At 39.5% G+C, this 13,952-nt stretch overlaps 1 protein-coding gene across 1 annotated transcript; it reads right to left on the reverse strand.

The window, feature by feature from the left end:
• Window positions 1-5,807: 5,807 nt before the first annotated feature.
• OR1B1 (olfactory receptor family 1 subfamily B member 1) lies at window positions 5,808-7,600 on the reverse strand. Its single transcript, XM_008006360.3, has one exon. The coding sequence runs from the start codon at window positions 6,938-6,940 to the stop codon at window positions 5,987-5,989; it is 954 nt and encodes a 317-aa protein (XP_008004551.3). The 5' UTR covers window positions 6,941-7,600; the 3' UTR covers window positions 5,808-5,986.
• Window positions 7,601-13,952: the final 6,352 nt, after the last annotated feature.

The following is a 13,952-nucleotide window of genomic DNA, read 5'->3' on the forward strand; positions in this document are numbered from 1 at the left end:
CCTCCATTCTGGTAAACTCACAACCTCCCAGTGTGGGCATCATGGCCATCATCAACATGTCACAGTGCCGCAGAGATTTTGTTTATGGCCAGCTTTGGGGCCAGTTTATGGCCAGAGTTGTGGGCCTGTTCCCAACAATAAAAGTCATGTGGTACTGGCAAAAATATAGAAATATAAGTCACTGAAATAGAATTGAGAGTTTAGAAATAAGTCCATCTATCTAAAGTCAATTGATTTTTTTACAATGGTGTAAAGAAAATTCAAGGAGGAAAGAACCTCCTATCACCTAGGAGGTTAGCGTTTCAACATATGGATCTTTGGGGGACCCAAACATTCAATGCTTCAAAAAATTGTGCTGGAATAACTGGCTATTTTTATGTAAAAGAATGAAGTTAGACCCTTTCTTTCCTCATACCATACACAAAAATTAACTCAAAATTTACCAAAGACCTCAGTGCAAGAGCTAAAACTAGAGAACTCTTGTTCACTGTTGGTGGGAAGTAAATTGGTGCAGCCATTGTGGAAAACAGTATGGAGGTTCCTCAAAAACTCATACACAGAACAACTACATAATCTGCTTCTAGGTTAGGGGGAAGGAAGAGATGAATAGGAGGAGCACAGAGGATCTTTAAGGCAGTCAAATTCTTCTGTATGATTCTGTAATGCTGCTATGCATTTGTCCAAACCCATAGAATGCACTAAACCCAGAGTGAATCCCAATGTAAAGTATGGATTCAGGGAGACAGTATGTCAATGTAGGGTCATCAATGTTAAGAAATATACTACTACTCTGGTGTGGAATGTTAATAGTGGAATAGACCATGTACATGAGAGAAAGAAGTAAATGGCAGCTCTCTGTGTTTTTTGCTCAATTTTGCTGTGAACCTAAAGCTATTTCATTTATTATTTTTTGAGACGGGGTCTCACTCAGTCCCCCAGCTGGAGTACAGTGGCACAATCATAGCTCACTGCAGCCTCAATCTCCCAGGTCAAGCCATCCTCATATCTCAATTTTCCAAGTAGCTGGGACCACAGATGCCCACCACCATACATGGCTAATTTTTTTTTTATTTTTGTAGAGATGAGGTCTCACTATGTTGCCCAGGCTGATCTTCAACTCCTGGCCTCAAGTGATTCTCCTGTTCTGGGCCCTGAAAGTGCTGGAATTACAGGAATGAACCACCATGCCCAGCCCTAAAGCTACTTTAAAACATTAATCTTATTTTTAGGAAATAAAATAAAAACCAAATGCATTTGGGGCAATAGCAGAAAAATCATGGTGAACCTCACAGTATATATGAGAAGGCATCCAAAGACATGTTTTTGATATTGTCAGTGAAATATAAACTTCAGTACAATTTTGAAAAATGTAAATATGACTAGCAGTTAAATAAAAGTAAGACACATAAGCCTCTAGATATCTAGTGGGGGAAAAGATAACAAAAAATGTGCAATGCAATACAAATTATGAGAAAATATGAGCTAAAATAAGATCATACACTATCTCTGAGTAATCCCACATCTGGAAGTAATTCAAAATATGGAGGAAGTCCATATATTAACTGCAACAAAAAAGAGACAACATTAATTTACAGAAGAAAATAAATAGTGGTGTACCCACTCAGTGTTTATTGTAGGAAGTTAAGAGATCACATCCCTGCTTCACTCAGCTTCTAATCAATGGAGCAGACAAAAAGGGTCACATCAGGATCAAAGTTTTATTAACAGTAAATCTGTCAGTTAGGGCTGCTATAACAAAGTTACACAGACTGGGTGGCTTAAACAATATTCCTTGCAGTTCTGGAAGCTGGAAGATCCAAGATCAAGGTGCAGGCAGATCTAGTGTCTGGTGAGGGTATACTTCCTCGTTTTCAGATGGCCATCTTCTCATTGTATCCTCACATGGTGGACAGCCAGAGAGACAGGATAAAGAAGCTCTCTCCAACTTCTTCTTGTAAAGGCACTAATTCTATTCATGAGGGCTCCACCCTCACAACTTGATTATCTCCCAAAGTCTCCCACCTCCTAACACTATCACCTAGGAGGTTAGCATTTCAACATACAGATCTTTGGGGGACCCAAACATTCAATTCATAACAGAGTGATTCTTTTCTTCCTCCTCCCAATTGAGGATAATTTCTCCTTAACCTTCCCTGTACCTGGACAGAGAGAGCAGAAGTGTGACTATTTATAGTCACATTAGTTCATACAGCCATGATTCACAATCCTGACTTTGCACCTGAAGAAAATTATAAAAATATCACTGTCTTGGCCCACCTCTGTGATTCTGCATTAATTGGTCTGTGGTATGACCTGGGCATCAGTATACTTTTAGAGCTATCACATGTTTCTGATATGCTGTGGGGTTGTTCTGTGCCACTGACACAGAAGCTTGAAGCTCAGGGCTAGCCAGAATAAATGTAAAGATTACTAATTAGAAAAATTCCTCCTCTTCCTGTGTATAAGTGGTAGATGAGGGTTACAGAAATTTTCTTGCCAGTTTTTTTACTTCTGCACTTTGAGGTAAGATTGGTTCTCTTTGATGGACACTTGAGGGTGAAGAATTAAATGGTTCCTACCACCAGGTATTTAGCAGCCATGAAAATTCTTATAACAATGACACTGTAACACCACGAAAATTATTTTGATATTATTTTAAACATTTTTGCAAAATTATATGTAAATTGTTATTATGAAAATATGCATATGAGTAAAATTCCTATGTTCTAGTGGTAGGATAATTTTTTAATCAAATAAAACACACTAGGACCCTGCTACTTACTCAACGTGTGGTCCACTGAGCAGCAACATTGGCATTACATGAAAATCTATTATTAGAAATAAAAGTTCCATGTAAAGTTTGAAAAGCACTGTACTAGGAAATTGTCAAAAGAAGCAGAAGCAGAAGAAACAGAAGAGGTAGAGGAAGAAAAGGAAAGACGGAGAACAATAGAGGAGAGAATAGAGGGGGCTGGGACAGGATTCCAGGAAAATGTATAATTTGATGAGAAATTAAAATTTCTCATCATTTGTACTCCAGTGCTGTAGAAACTGTGAGCATTTCCAGCAAAAAAAGAACAAAGAACATAGTTGTCAATGGGTGCTTATGAATATTTGCACCTGTTTCGTGACCAGCTACTTTGGGAAATAATTAATAAATATATAATATAGCCTTTTCTCTCTTCAACAGTATAATCCAATTTCAAAAAAGATGCTGATGAACTTGAAAAATGGACCATAATCATCATAACTTTTCTTTTTTTATTATTATACTTTAAGATCTTGGGTACATGTGCACAATGTGCAGGTTTGTTACATATGTATACATGTGCCATGTTGGTGTGCTGCACCCATTAACTCGTCATTTACATTAGGTATATCTCCTAACGCTATCCCTCCCCCCTACCCCCTCCCCACAATAGGACCCAGTGTGTGATGCTCCCTTCCTGTGTCCAGGTGATCTCATTGTTCAATTCCCACCTATGAGTGAGAACATGCAGCATTTGGTTTTCTGTTCTTAATAGTTTACAAAGCAAAATCGCATGCACAATGTTAGAAGCATAATTAACTTGTGAGGAAAGTAATGCAGGTATTATCATCTCTGGGAAAACCAAGGCTCACAGATGCAAGACCTCAATTAAGATGACACAGTGAGGAAGTGATGGGATTGAGTTGAGCAAAACTGGATGAAGCCTGATGACTTCAAATCCAATGCACATGGGTGGCATATGTGCTAATTTATGCAGTGCACTCTGTAAGATTAACACCATCAACAATGGAAGAGATTGATAGCAAGAAGGCCCATTGTAATTTCCATAGGATGTGATAAAGATCTAGATGAGGTAAAAATTATGAGAACTAGGCATAGTTCAATTTGGAGAGGAAATATGGAATACAAGCCGCAGGATAGTTGGAGACAGATGACCAAAGTTTGACTCCAAGCAAGTAATTTATTCTCTCTGTGCCTCATGGGGGCAATTACAGCAATTACTTCATCAGGTTGCTGAGTGACATAGTGACATAGTGAGTTAATATGTGGAGAGATCCTAAAACAGTGTCTGACACATAGTAAGTGCTATATAAAAGCTATTACTGCTGTTCAGATGCAAGAGGTTTTAGGAGGATTAATTGATAAGCTTCAAAACACATCACATTAAGCCAATGGTCTTGACTATAGCTACATATTAGAATCATTTGGGGAACACTTAAAAATACTGATGCTTAAGCTTTACCTCACAGCAAGTGGATCCAAATCTCCAGAGTGGGGGCCCAGGAAACTGAGTTTTTTAAAACTCCCAGGTGATTCTAATGTACGGTGAAAGTTGAAAAGTACTGATATAGACAGAGGAAGAATTAGGCTTGACTTATTGTAACCTTAGATATCAGTGGTGATAATGGCAATAAATGAAGAGCTGTGGAAATGAATCTACTGTGAGGATTTAGTTTCCTAGATTTTCATTGTAAGGTGGTATTAATTTGAAAAGAGAAGTGGCATATTTAGAGTGAATTAGTTCTGTAACAGGATGAGACAAGCATAGGCAAGGTGCCTAAGACTTGAAGTAGAGGGAAGAGATGTCACACAGGGTACAGAAAAGATGGAGAGACATTAGAGGCCACCAATGGTACAATGTCAAGGGAGCCAGGCATATGGGTGAGGTGATGGTTCCCAACAAACTATGTCAAAACTCACCAGCAGACAAGGTAGATTAAGCATTGAGATGAGACCACTGCATGTTGCCAATGCTTTGAGAAAGGTAGCATGTATTAAGTGAACAGAAGATGCTGGTGAGAAGACAGTGTGGAAGTAGTCAGGGGAATATAGAAATTGTATCTGAAATGGGGAGATCCCAGGGACTGAAGTAGTACCTTGGGATGGGGGTGGAGGGACTTATAGAGGAATAGAGACAGAGGTCAGCAAACTCAGTAAGGAGAAGCAGCAGAGAAGACCACATCTTGGCTGGACCAATAATGACCAATAATGCTGAAGATGTCCCAAAAAGAGTGTTCTGTGATTGTCAAGGTGCCTTCTAGAGTTCTTATAACTCTAGAAGCCATAGATGTCCTGGAAACCCTCAACACAGAAAACGCTGCTTACAATTACATTACAATCTATTTGAGTGAAGCTGCATCTCAAGTGGGGTGGAGGGCAAAAGTCAATGCATAAAAGTGAAAATTGAGTACCCTCAAAATTACCATTTTAATCTTTTAAGAAGCACCAAAATAGAGACCAATTTTCCAGCTGCCAAAAAGCTAAGAAAAGTCCCAATGTTTTAATCAGCGTTAAGATAGTTCACTCTTCCTTCTTTTATGCAACAAAGTAGTTAGCTTGCATTTTTCTATCTATATTTTATTTTTAATGCACATTAAAAATTAATTAAAAATATATAAAATAGAACTCATATGCATCAGAGTTAGATGCTCACACTATAAGAAACCCATGGAAATTAGGGCTAATTTAAGGAATAGTAGAATTGTGATTATCATTTCATACTCACTCTGGGACATATTTTTGCTCATTGAATGGAATAGGTAGTGAACTTGACAGCCCTATTTGTCTAAACTGTTGTCTTCCTTACTTTCTGATATACACAAACACACTCCCACAAGAACGCACACCAACCTAAATGTGACGATGACTAACTCTACTGCCCTTCCTTTAGTTCATAGTTTCACAATCCTATCCTCATATTCCCTTAGAACTCTAAAATTAAAACCACCTAGACTTGGTAATTCATTTTCATCCACTTTGATAAAATAAAAGGCCTGATGGAGGGTAAGGAAGCCCTGATGTTATGTGTCTATGAATGTACAATGTTTATGGCTCTATCAAAGCAAAACATTGACAAGAAGCAAATCTGGAGTTCCTTAAGTTATCTAGGCCCTCCGTCCCTCTGATCTTCCTCCCTCTGATCTCCCCAAAACCAACTCTGCTTATAATATGCCCATGACTTTTCTCACCTATTCAGTATGACCCACAGCAGGCTAATCAGGGGTCTACCTTCCCCCATTCAAGCAGCCTGTGGAGTGCACCCTTGACATCCTTATTGCGGAGGCTATACACAAAAGGGTTGGCCAAAGGTGTAATAGCAGTACACATTACTGAAGCCACCATATCCTGATGCTGAGAGTTCTGGGAGGGAGGTTGGAAGTAGACCGAAATGATGGTGCCATAGAGGAAACCAACCATGGTGAGGTGGGATCCACAGGTGGAGACTGCTTGGTGGCGACCAGCAGCTGAAAGCAAACATAGAATAGTGGCCCCAATTCGGACATAAGAGAGTACAATGAGGGCACAGGGGCCCAGCATAAGGAAGCCACCCTCAAAGAATATGGCCAGCTCATTAGAATGTGTGTCAGAACAAGAGGCTCGCAGAAGTGGCCGGTGGTCACAAAAGAAGTGAGGAAGGTTAACATTGCTCCCAGCATCCCGCGTCCAGCAAAGAGGCAGGATGAGTCCCACATGCAACATGGTGTGCAGTATGGACACTACCCAGCTCAATGCTAGTAAGCAGGCACACCGTTGGTGATTCATTACCAAAGTATAGTGCAGGGAGTCACAAATGGCCACATAGCGATCCACAGCCATGACAGCAATGACAAGCGTATCTGTAACCCCAAATGCATAGAAAAAAAAGAACTGAGCCAAGCAGCGGGCAGCAGGAATGGTTGGGTAATCAGAGACCAGATGGGCCAGCAACTGGGGCAATGTGACTGTGGATAGCCCCATGTCTATCACAGAGAGGCCACGAAGCAGATAACACATGGGTGAGTGGAGTCTGGAGTCCCAGGACATGAGCAGCACTAGTGTCACATTCCCCAATATGGTGGCCAGGTAAACAGCCAGGAACAGGAAGAAGAGGAGAGTGTGGGAGATATTAGTTCTTGAGAACCCGAGGAGCAAGAAAACTGGAGAGTGTGAAGCATTAGAGGCGCAGCTCATGGTGAGTGACAGTCAGCCTGCCTGAAAGACAATTTAAGTCAAAAAGAAACTCATGGGTCTGAGGTTAGGGATCATAACATTTCTATTTAATTATATTATGTTCCTCAGTATCATTAAAGACCTAGATTCAACCTTGACCATCTATGCTCCCTCTCTAAGGTGTAGGATTTCGCTTCCTTAATATATTTATTTTCTCCTTTATTTCTTCCTTTTCACCCACCATAGTGACTTGTTCCATCTACTTCACAAGCCCTACTAAAGTCCCACCTACAGTGAAAAACTCTTTATTCATACTTGTCTGTTCATCCAACTATTTCTTATCTTTTTCCAGGGGCTGACTGCATGAAACAATTATCTATATTCACTGTCTCCGATTCCTTACCTTCCATTCATACCTCAGCCAACTGCAATCCTCATGATTTCTTCTCACTGAACCTGTATGGAAAATAACATACCATTAAAACACATACCATATAAAGAAACAATTCTTCTGACATAGCTGACATTTTTATGTTTCCTCTAAGATCTGGAACAAGACAAGGATGTCCACTTTTACCACTCCTATTCAACATAGTACTAGAAGTTCTAGCCAGAGCAATCAGGCCAATGAAAGAAAGAAAAGCCACCCAAATTAGAAAAGAGGAAGCCAAATTATCCATGTTTGCTGACAACATGATCTTATATTTAGAAAAACCTAAAGACCCCATCAAAGAACTCTTACATGAGATACTGCTTTAGAATGTCATGAAATTACCTGTTCTTTCTCTTTGTTCCCTATGTTAGTTAATGGCGTTATCATTATCATCTGCCTGATGCACAAACAAAAAACTGAAGGAATTACTCCATCATCTCCCACATCCAATCACTCATTAACTTCTATGTTTTCCCTTATATCCATTATTTGCTGTTAGTCTACTATGACTATTTAAGTTTTAGCATCTCTAACCAATACTAATTTCTATAACCTCATTACTGGTTTATCTACTTATCTCTCCTGATAGGTTTTCCATACTGATACTGGAATAAAACTTTCAACATGTGACTCTGTGTTTAAATAGTCAGGGACTTCAGAATAAAATCCAAATGGCTTAATCTGTCTTGTATGGAACTTCCATTATTAGTACATAACTTCTCTTAGGATTATACTGAGTCACATGTCCAGTGTTTTGTTTTGTTTGTTTCAATTTTTTTTTTAGACAGAATCTCGCTCTGTCGCCCAGGCTGGAGTGCAGTGGCTCGATCTTGGCTCACTGCAACCTCCACCTCCCAGGGTTAAGTGATTCTCTAGCCTTAGCCTTCCAAGTAGCTGGGAGTACAGGCACACATCACCATACCCAGTTCATTTTTGTATTTTTAGAAGAGACAGGGTTTCACCATGTTGGCCAGGTTGGTCTTGAACTCCTGATCTCGTGATCCAACCATCTTGGCCTCCCAAAATGCTGGGATTACAGGCATGAGCCACCATGCTCGGCCCCAATGTTTTAAACTAGACATTTTTTCTTAATTCTCAAACATGGTAAGCTCTCACACCCCTGCACATCTTCCCATTATTTTGAGAATTTGGGCTTTCTGAAATATGAGGTACATAATACAATCATCCACACACACCCACTCAACACAAATAGAAATTTAGAGAAAATATAATAATCATACTTTTAAAATCATAACTGAGCTTTCAAGAATGTAAGGGAAATATAAGAGTCTGTAATCAAAGAGGAATATGAAAAATTAATATCTTAAAACTATCTGTGATGGTGGAGATAGTGAAGGCAGGTGAGAGGTGGCAGGTAGGTTCAAGGGCATCACATCAGTCTTCATAGTTCACAGGCTTGATTATTAACATCCATGTAGAACAGATGAGAGCTCAAACCTGTACGAGGCAGGAGGTAGAGATCACCACATAAATTCAGGACATTCAAAAGGCTAAACTTTCAGTGAAAGGGTATACACAAACAGGAAAACGCACACACACACCTACACCCACACAGGGTATGTGAGAACTAATGAAAATTCAGTTATGGATCTGTACCACATAAGGAGTGGATAATGCTAATTTACAAAATATATACAATTCTAGAACCATCAAAATAAAAAAGTAACATAAAAATTATCCTCATACAGGTAAAAGCATTGGAGTACCTTATAGAAGGGAACATAAAATTTCTCCTCAGTGACTTACAGACTCTAGACAGGAATCCCACAAACAGAAACCCACCAAAGACGAGCTCACAATTCAAAATTACAAAATACACATAAGGTTTATTCATTATGAAGATATTCATCAATCAACAAATAATGTGAATCACCTCCTCGAAATGTCATAAAATTAACCAAACTGTTAAGGAATATACATTATGTTTAAAGTACTTAGCATCTAAGAGAGAAAATAAAGATTATAAGAAAGAAGTAATCAGAAAGAGAAAACATATTTTTAAAGCCCCAAAAAGGATTACTAGAAAATGAAAACATTCACATTGAAATGAAAAACTCAATGGATGGGTTGGACAGCGGCTGAAGAGAGAAGTTAGTTCTTTTTAATTTTTTTTATTTTTATAGGTTTTGGAAGAACAGGTGGTATTTGCTTATAAGAGTGAATTCTTCAGCGGTGATTTCTGAGATTTTGGTGCACCCATCACCCAAGCAGTATACACAGTACCCAATTTGTAGTCTTTTATCCCTCACCTCCCTTCCACCCCTTCCCCCAAGTCCCCAAAGTCCATTGTATCATTCTTTTGCCTTTACATCCTCATAGCTTAGCTCCTACTTATGAGTGAGAACATGCAATGTTTGGTTTTCCATTACTGAGTTACTTCACCTAGAATAATGGAAAGCAGCTAATTCTAAGAAAAATACCCAGAAGACAGTACAAAGTGACCAAGATAATATGAAGAGGGTTTGTATTCGTTTGTTTTCACCCTGCTGAAAAAGATAATATGAAGGGTATTTGTATTAGTTTGTTTTCACCCTGCTGATAAAGACATACCCAAGACTGGGCAATATAAAAAATAAAGAGGTTTAATGGACTTACAATTCCACATGGCTGAGGAGACCTCACAATCATGGCAGAAGTTGAAAGGCACATCTCACATGGTGGCAGACAAGAGAAGAGAGCTTCTGCAGGGAAACTCCCCTTTATAAAACCATCAGATCACTTTGGGAGGCCGAGACGGGTGGATCACGAGGTCAGGAGATCGAAATCATCCTGGCTAACACGGTGAAACCCCGTCTCTACTAAAAAATACGAAAAACTAGCCGGGCGAGGTGGCGGGTGCCTGTAGTCCCAGCTACTCGGGAGGCTGAGGCAGGAGAATGGCGTAAACCCGGGAGGCAGAGCTTGCAGTGAGCCAAGATTGAGCCACTGCACTCCAGGCTGGGTGATAGAGCAAGACTCCATCTCAAAAAAAAAAAAAAAAAAAAAAAAAATCAGATCTCGTGAGACTTATTTACAATCATGAGAACAGCACAGGACAGACTGCCCCCATGATTCAATTACCTCCCACTGACTCCCTCCCTCAACACATAGGAATTCAAGATGAGATTTGGGTGGAGACATAGCCAAACCATATCAAGAGTTAAGAATCTCAGGAAACAAAATAAGAAAACCCACTATATATCAAATAAGTCCAAGGAAAAAAAATGGACACTACATACCAAAAAAATGGAATTGGACCCTTATCTTATACCATTTACTAAAATCAACTCAAAATGGACTGAAGACCTAAACACAAGTCCTGAAACCATAAAATTCCAAGAAGAAAATAAAAGGGGGAGACTCATTGACATTAGTTTTGGCAGTGATTTTCTGGATACTACATCAAATGCTCAGGCAACAAAAGCAGTGGTAAACAAGTGAGACTACATCAAACTAAAAAGCTTCTGCACAGCAAATGAAGTAATCAACAGAATGAAAAGGCAGCCGACAGACTGGGAGATAATATTTGCAAACAATATATCTGATAAGGGGTTAATATCCAAAATATGCTTAAAAACTTATACTCAATAGCAAAATAATAATGATAATAACCAAGTTTAAAAATGGGCAAAGAGGCCAGGCATGGTGGCTCATGCCTGTAATCCCGGAATTTTCGGAGGCCAAGGCAGGCAGATCACTTGAGGTCAGGAGTTCGAGACCAGTCTGGCCAACATGGCAAAACCTCAACTCTCCTAAAAATACAAAAATTAGCCAGGTGTGGTGGAACACGTCTGTGGTCCCAGCTACTTGGGAGACTGAAGCAGGAGAATTTCTTGAACCCGGAGGCAGAGGTTGCTGTGAGCCGAGATCACACCAATGCACTCCAGCTTGGGTGATAGCGTGAGACTATGTCTCAAAAAAAGGGTAAGGGTGGGGGCAAAAAGAACCTGTATTAGTCCATTTTCATGCTGCTATAAACAAATACACGACAGCCTGACCAACACGGAGAAACCCCGTCCCTACTAAAAATACAAAATTAGCCAGGCATGGTGGCACATGACTGTAATCCCAGCTACTCAGGAGGCTGAGGCAGGAGAATCGCTTCAACCCAAGATGCAGAGGTTGTGGTGAGCAGAGATCACACCATTGCACTCCAGCCTGGGCAACAAGAGTGAACTCCACCTCAAAAAAAAAAAGAAAAAAGAAAAAAGGAAATAAAAAAGAAATACCCAAGACTGGGTAATTTATAAAGGAAAGAGGTTTAATTGACTCACAGTTCCACACAGCTGGGGAGCCCTCAGGAAGCTTGCAATCATGGCAGAGGGCAAAGGAGAAGCAAGTACCTTCTTCACAAGGCAGCAGGAGAGAGAAAATGCAGGGGGAACTGCCACCTATAAAACCATAAGATCTCATGAGAATGCACTCTCATGAGAACAGCATGGGGGAAACCACCCCCATGATCCAATCACCTTCCACCAGGTCCCTCCCTTGACATGTGGGGATTACAATTGGAGATGAGATTTGGGTGGGGACACAGGGCTAAACCATACCCGAACCTGAATAAATATTCCTCCAAAGATATACAAATGGCCATAGGTACATGAAAGTGTGCTCAACATCACTAATCATCAGGGAAATGAAAATCAAAATCACAATGAGATAGTACCTCACGCCTGCTAGGATGGTTATTATGCAGAATAACAAGAAGAAATAACAAGCATTGGCAAGGATGTGAAGGAAAGGGAACATGTGCACATTGTTGGTAGGAATGTAAATTGGTGCATCCATTATGGAAAACAGTACAGAGGGTCTTCAAAAACTTAAAAATAGAATGACCAGGTGACCCAGCAACCCCTCTCCTGGGCATATACCCAAAGGAAAATAAATCAGCGCCTCAGAGAGTATCTGCACTCCCATGTTCACTGCAGCCTTATTCACAATAGCTAAAATATGGAAATGACCTAAGTGTCTTTTAATGAATGAATGGCTGAAGAAATTGTGGAATATCATTTAGTCTTTAAAAAGGAAGGGGTTCTGCTCTTTTTTTGTGATAACATGGAGGAACCTGGCGGATATCATGTCAAGTGAAATAAGCCAGGCACAGGAAAAAAATACTGCATAATTTTACTTTTACATAGAATCTTATTTTTTAAAAGCTAAATACATAGAAACAGTGACTAGAAGGGTGATTAGTGGGAGTAGGGAAGGGGAAGAAATGAGTAGATAGAGGTCAAAAGATACAAAGTTACAGTTTTGTATGATGGATATCTACAGGTATGCTATACAGCAAGATGACATATTAATAATACTGCATTGTATACTTCTACCCTGGAAATTTGCCAAGAAAGTAGATTTAAGGCGTTCTTGCCACAAAAAAAAATAGGTAGCTATGTGAGGTAATGGATATGTTAATTTGCTTGACTGTTGTAACCATTTCACTATGTATGTGTACATTAAAACCTTATGTTGTACACATTAAATATACCTAATAAAAAATAAGTCCAAGATTAAGTATATGGGAAAACAGATGAGAGGCAATATTGAAGAGACACAAACTAAGAATTTGCCAGACTTAATGAAGGAAATGAATCCTCAGATTGAAGAATCACAACAACTCCCAAACAAGATAAATTTTTTAAATTCCATACATAGACACTGTTAGGGAAACACTGAATAGAAAATACAAAGAGGTTATATTAAAAGCAACAAGAAAGAAACACAAACAGACTGACAAAAGATTTATCAGCAGCAAGAGATTCTAGAAAATTAGGAAATAATATTTCCAAAGTGCTGAGAGAAAATAATGACCAAACTTAAATTCTATATCCCTTTAAACTATTGAAAAAATAAAAAGCATTTTTACACATGATATTTTCTCTTTCATGGAATGTCCTCCCATCCTCTTAGGGCCCAAACTTAGGGCCACATGCTAACAAGTGAAAAGCTACTCATGTTGAAGGACTCAGTCAGGTTTCATTTCTACTTGGAGACTTCACCAAGTCCCTGCACAGTCATTTTAGTAGAGCACTTTTCACTTTTCAAGTAACTTTGTAAATATTGACTTGCCTATCTCCCAATGTACACTGTTAATCACTTGAATATATGTGTGTGTGTATACACACACACATATATACATATGAACCTCTGTAGATACACATACACGCATACGTACACATATATACTGGCCAGGAGCAGTGGCTCACATCTGTAATCCCAACACTTTGGGAGGCCAAGGTGGGTGGATCACCTGAGGTCAGGAGTTTAAGACCCGCCTGGCCAACATGGTGAAACCTGGTCTCTACCAAAAATACAAAAAATTTAGCCAAGCATGGTGGCAGGTGCCTGTAATCCCAACTACTTCAGAGGCTGAGGCAGGAGAATTGCTTGAACCCAGAAGGCGGAAGTTGCAGTGGGATCCGAGATCATGCCATTGCACTCCAGCCTGGGCAACGAGAATGAAATTCTGTCTTAAAAATAAATAAACAAACAAACAAACATTCATCAGTGACTTCCTACATTCATCACTGACTTCCTAATACCTAACACAGAGCTGGGGAATGAGTGGGTGCTCGTTAAACATTTGTTAACTAAAAAAAGAGA

Source organism: Chlorocebus sabaeus, chromosome 12 (assembly GCF_047675955.1).
Source record: "Chlorocebus sabaeus isolate Y175 chromosome 12, mChlSab1.0.hap1, whole genome shotgun sequence".
Classification (NCBI taxonomy): Eukaryota; Metazoa; Chordata; class Mammalia; order Primates; family Cercopithecidae; genus Chlorocebus; species Chlorocebus sabaeus.

Excerpts from the sequence above, each read along its gene's own strand:
- OR1B1 (XM_008006360.3), bottom strand. The coding sequence starts at position 6,940 with ATGAGCTGCGCCTCTAATGCTTCACACTCTCCAGTTTTCTTGCTCCTC.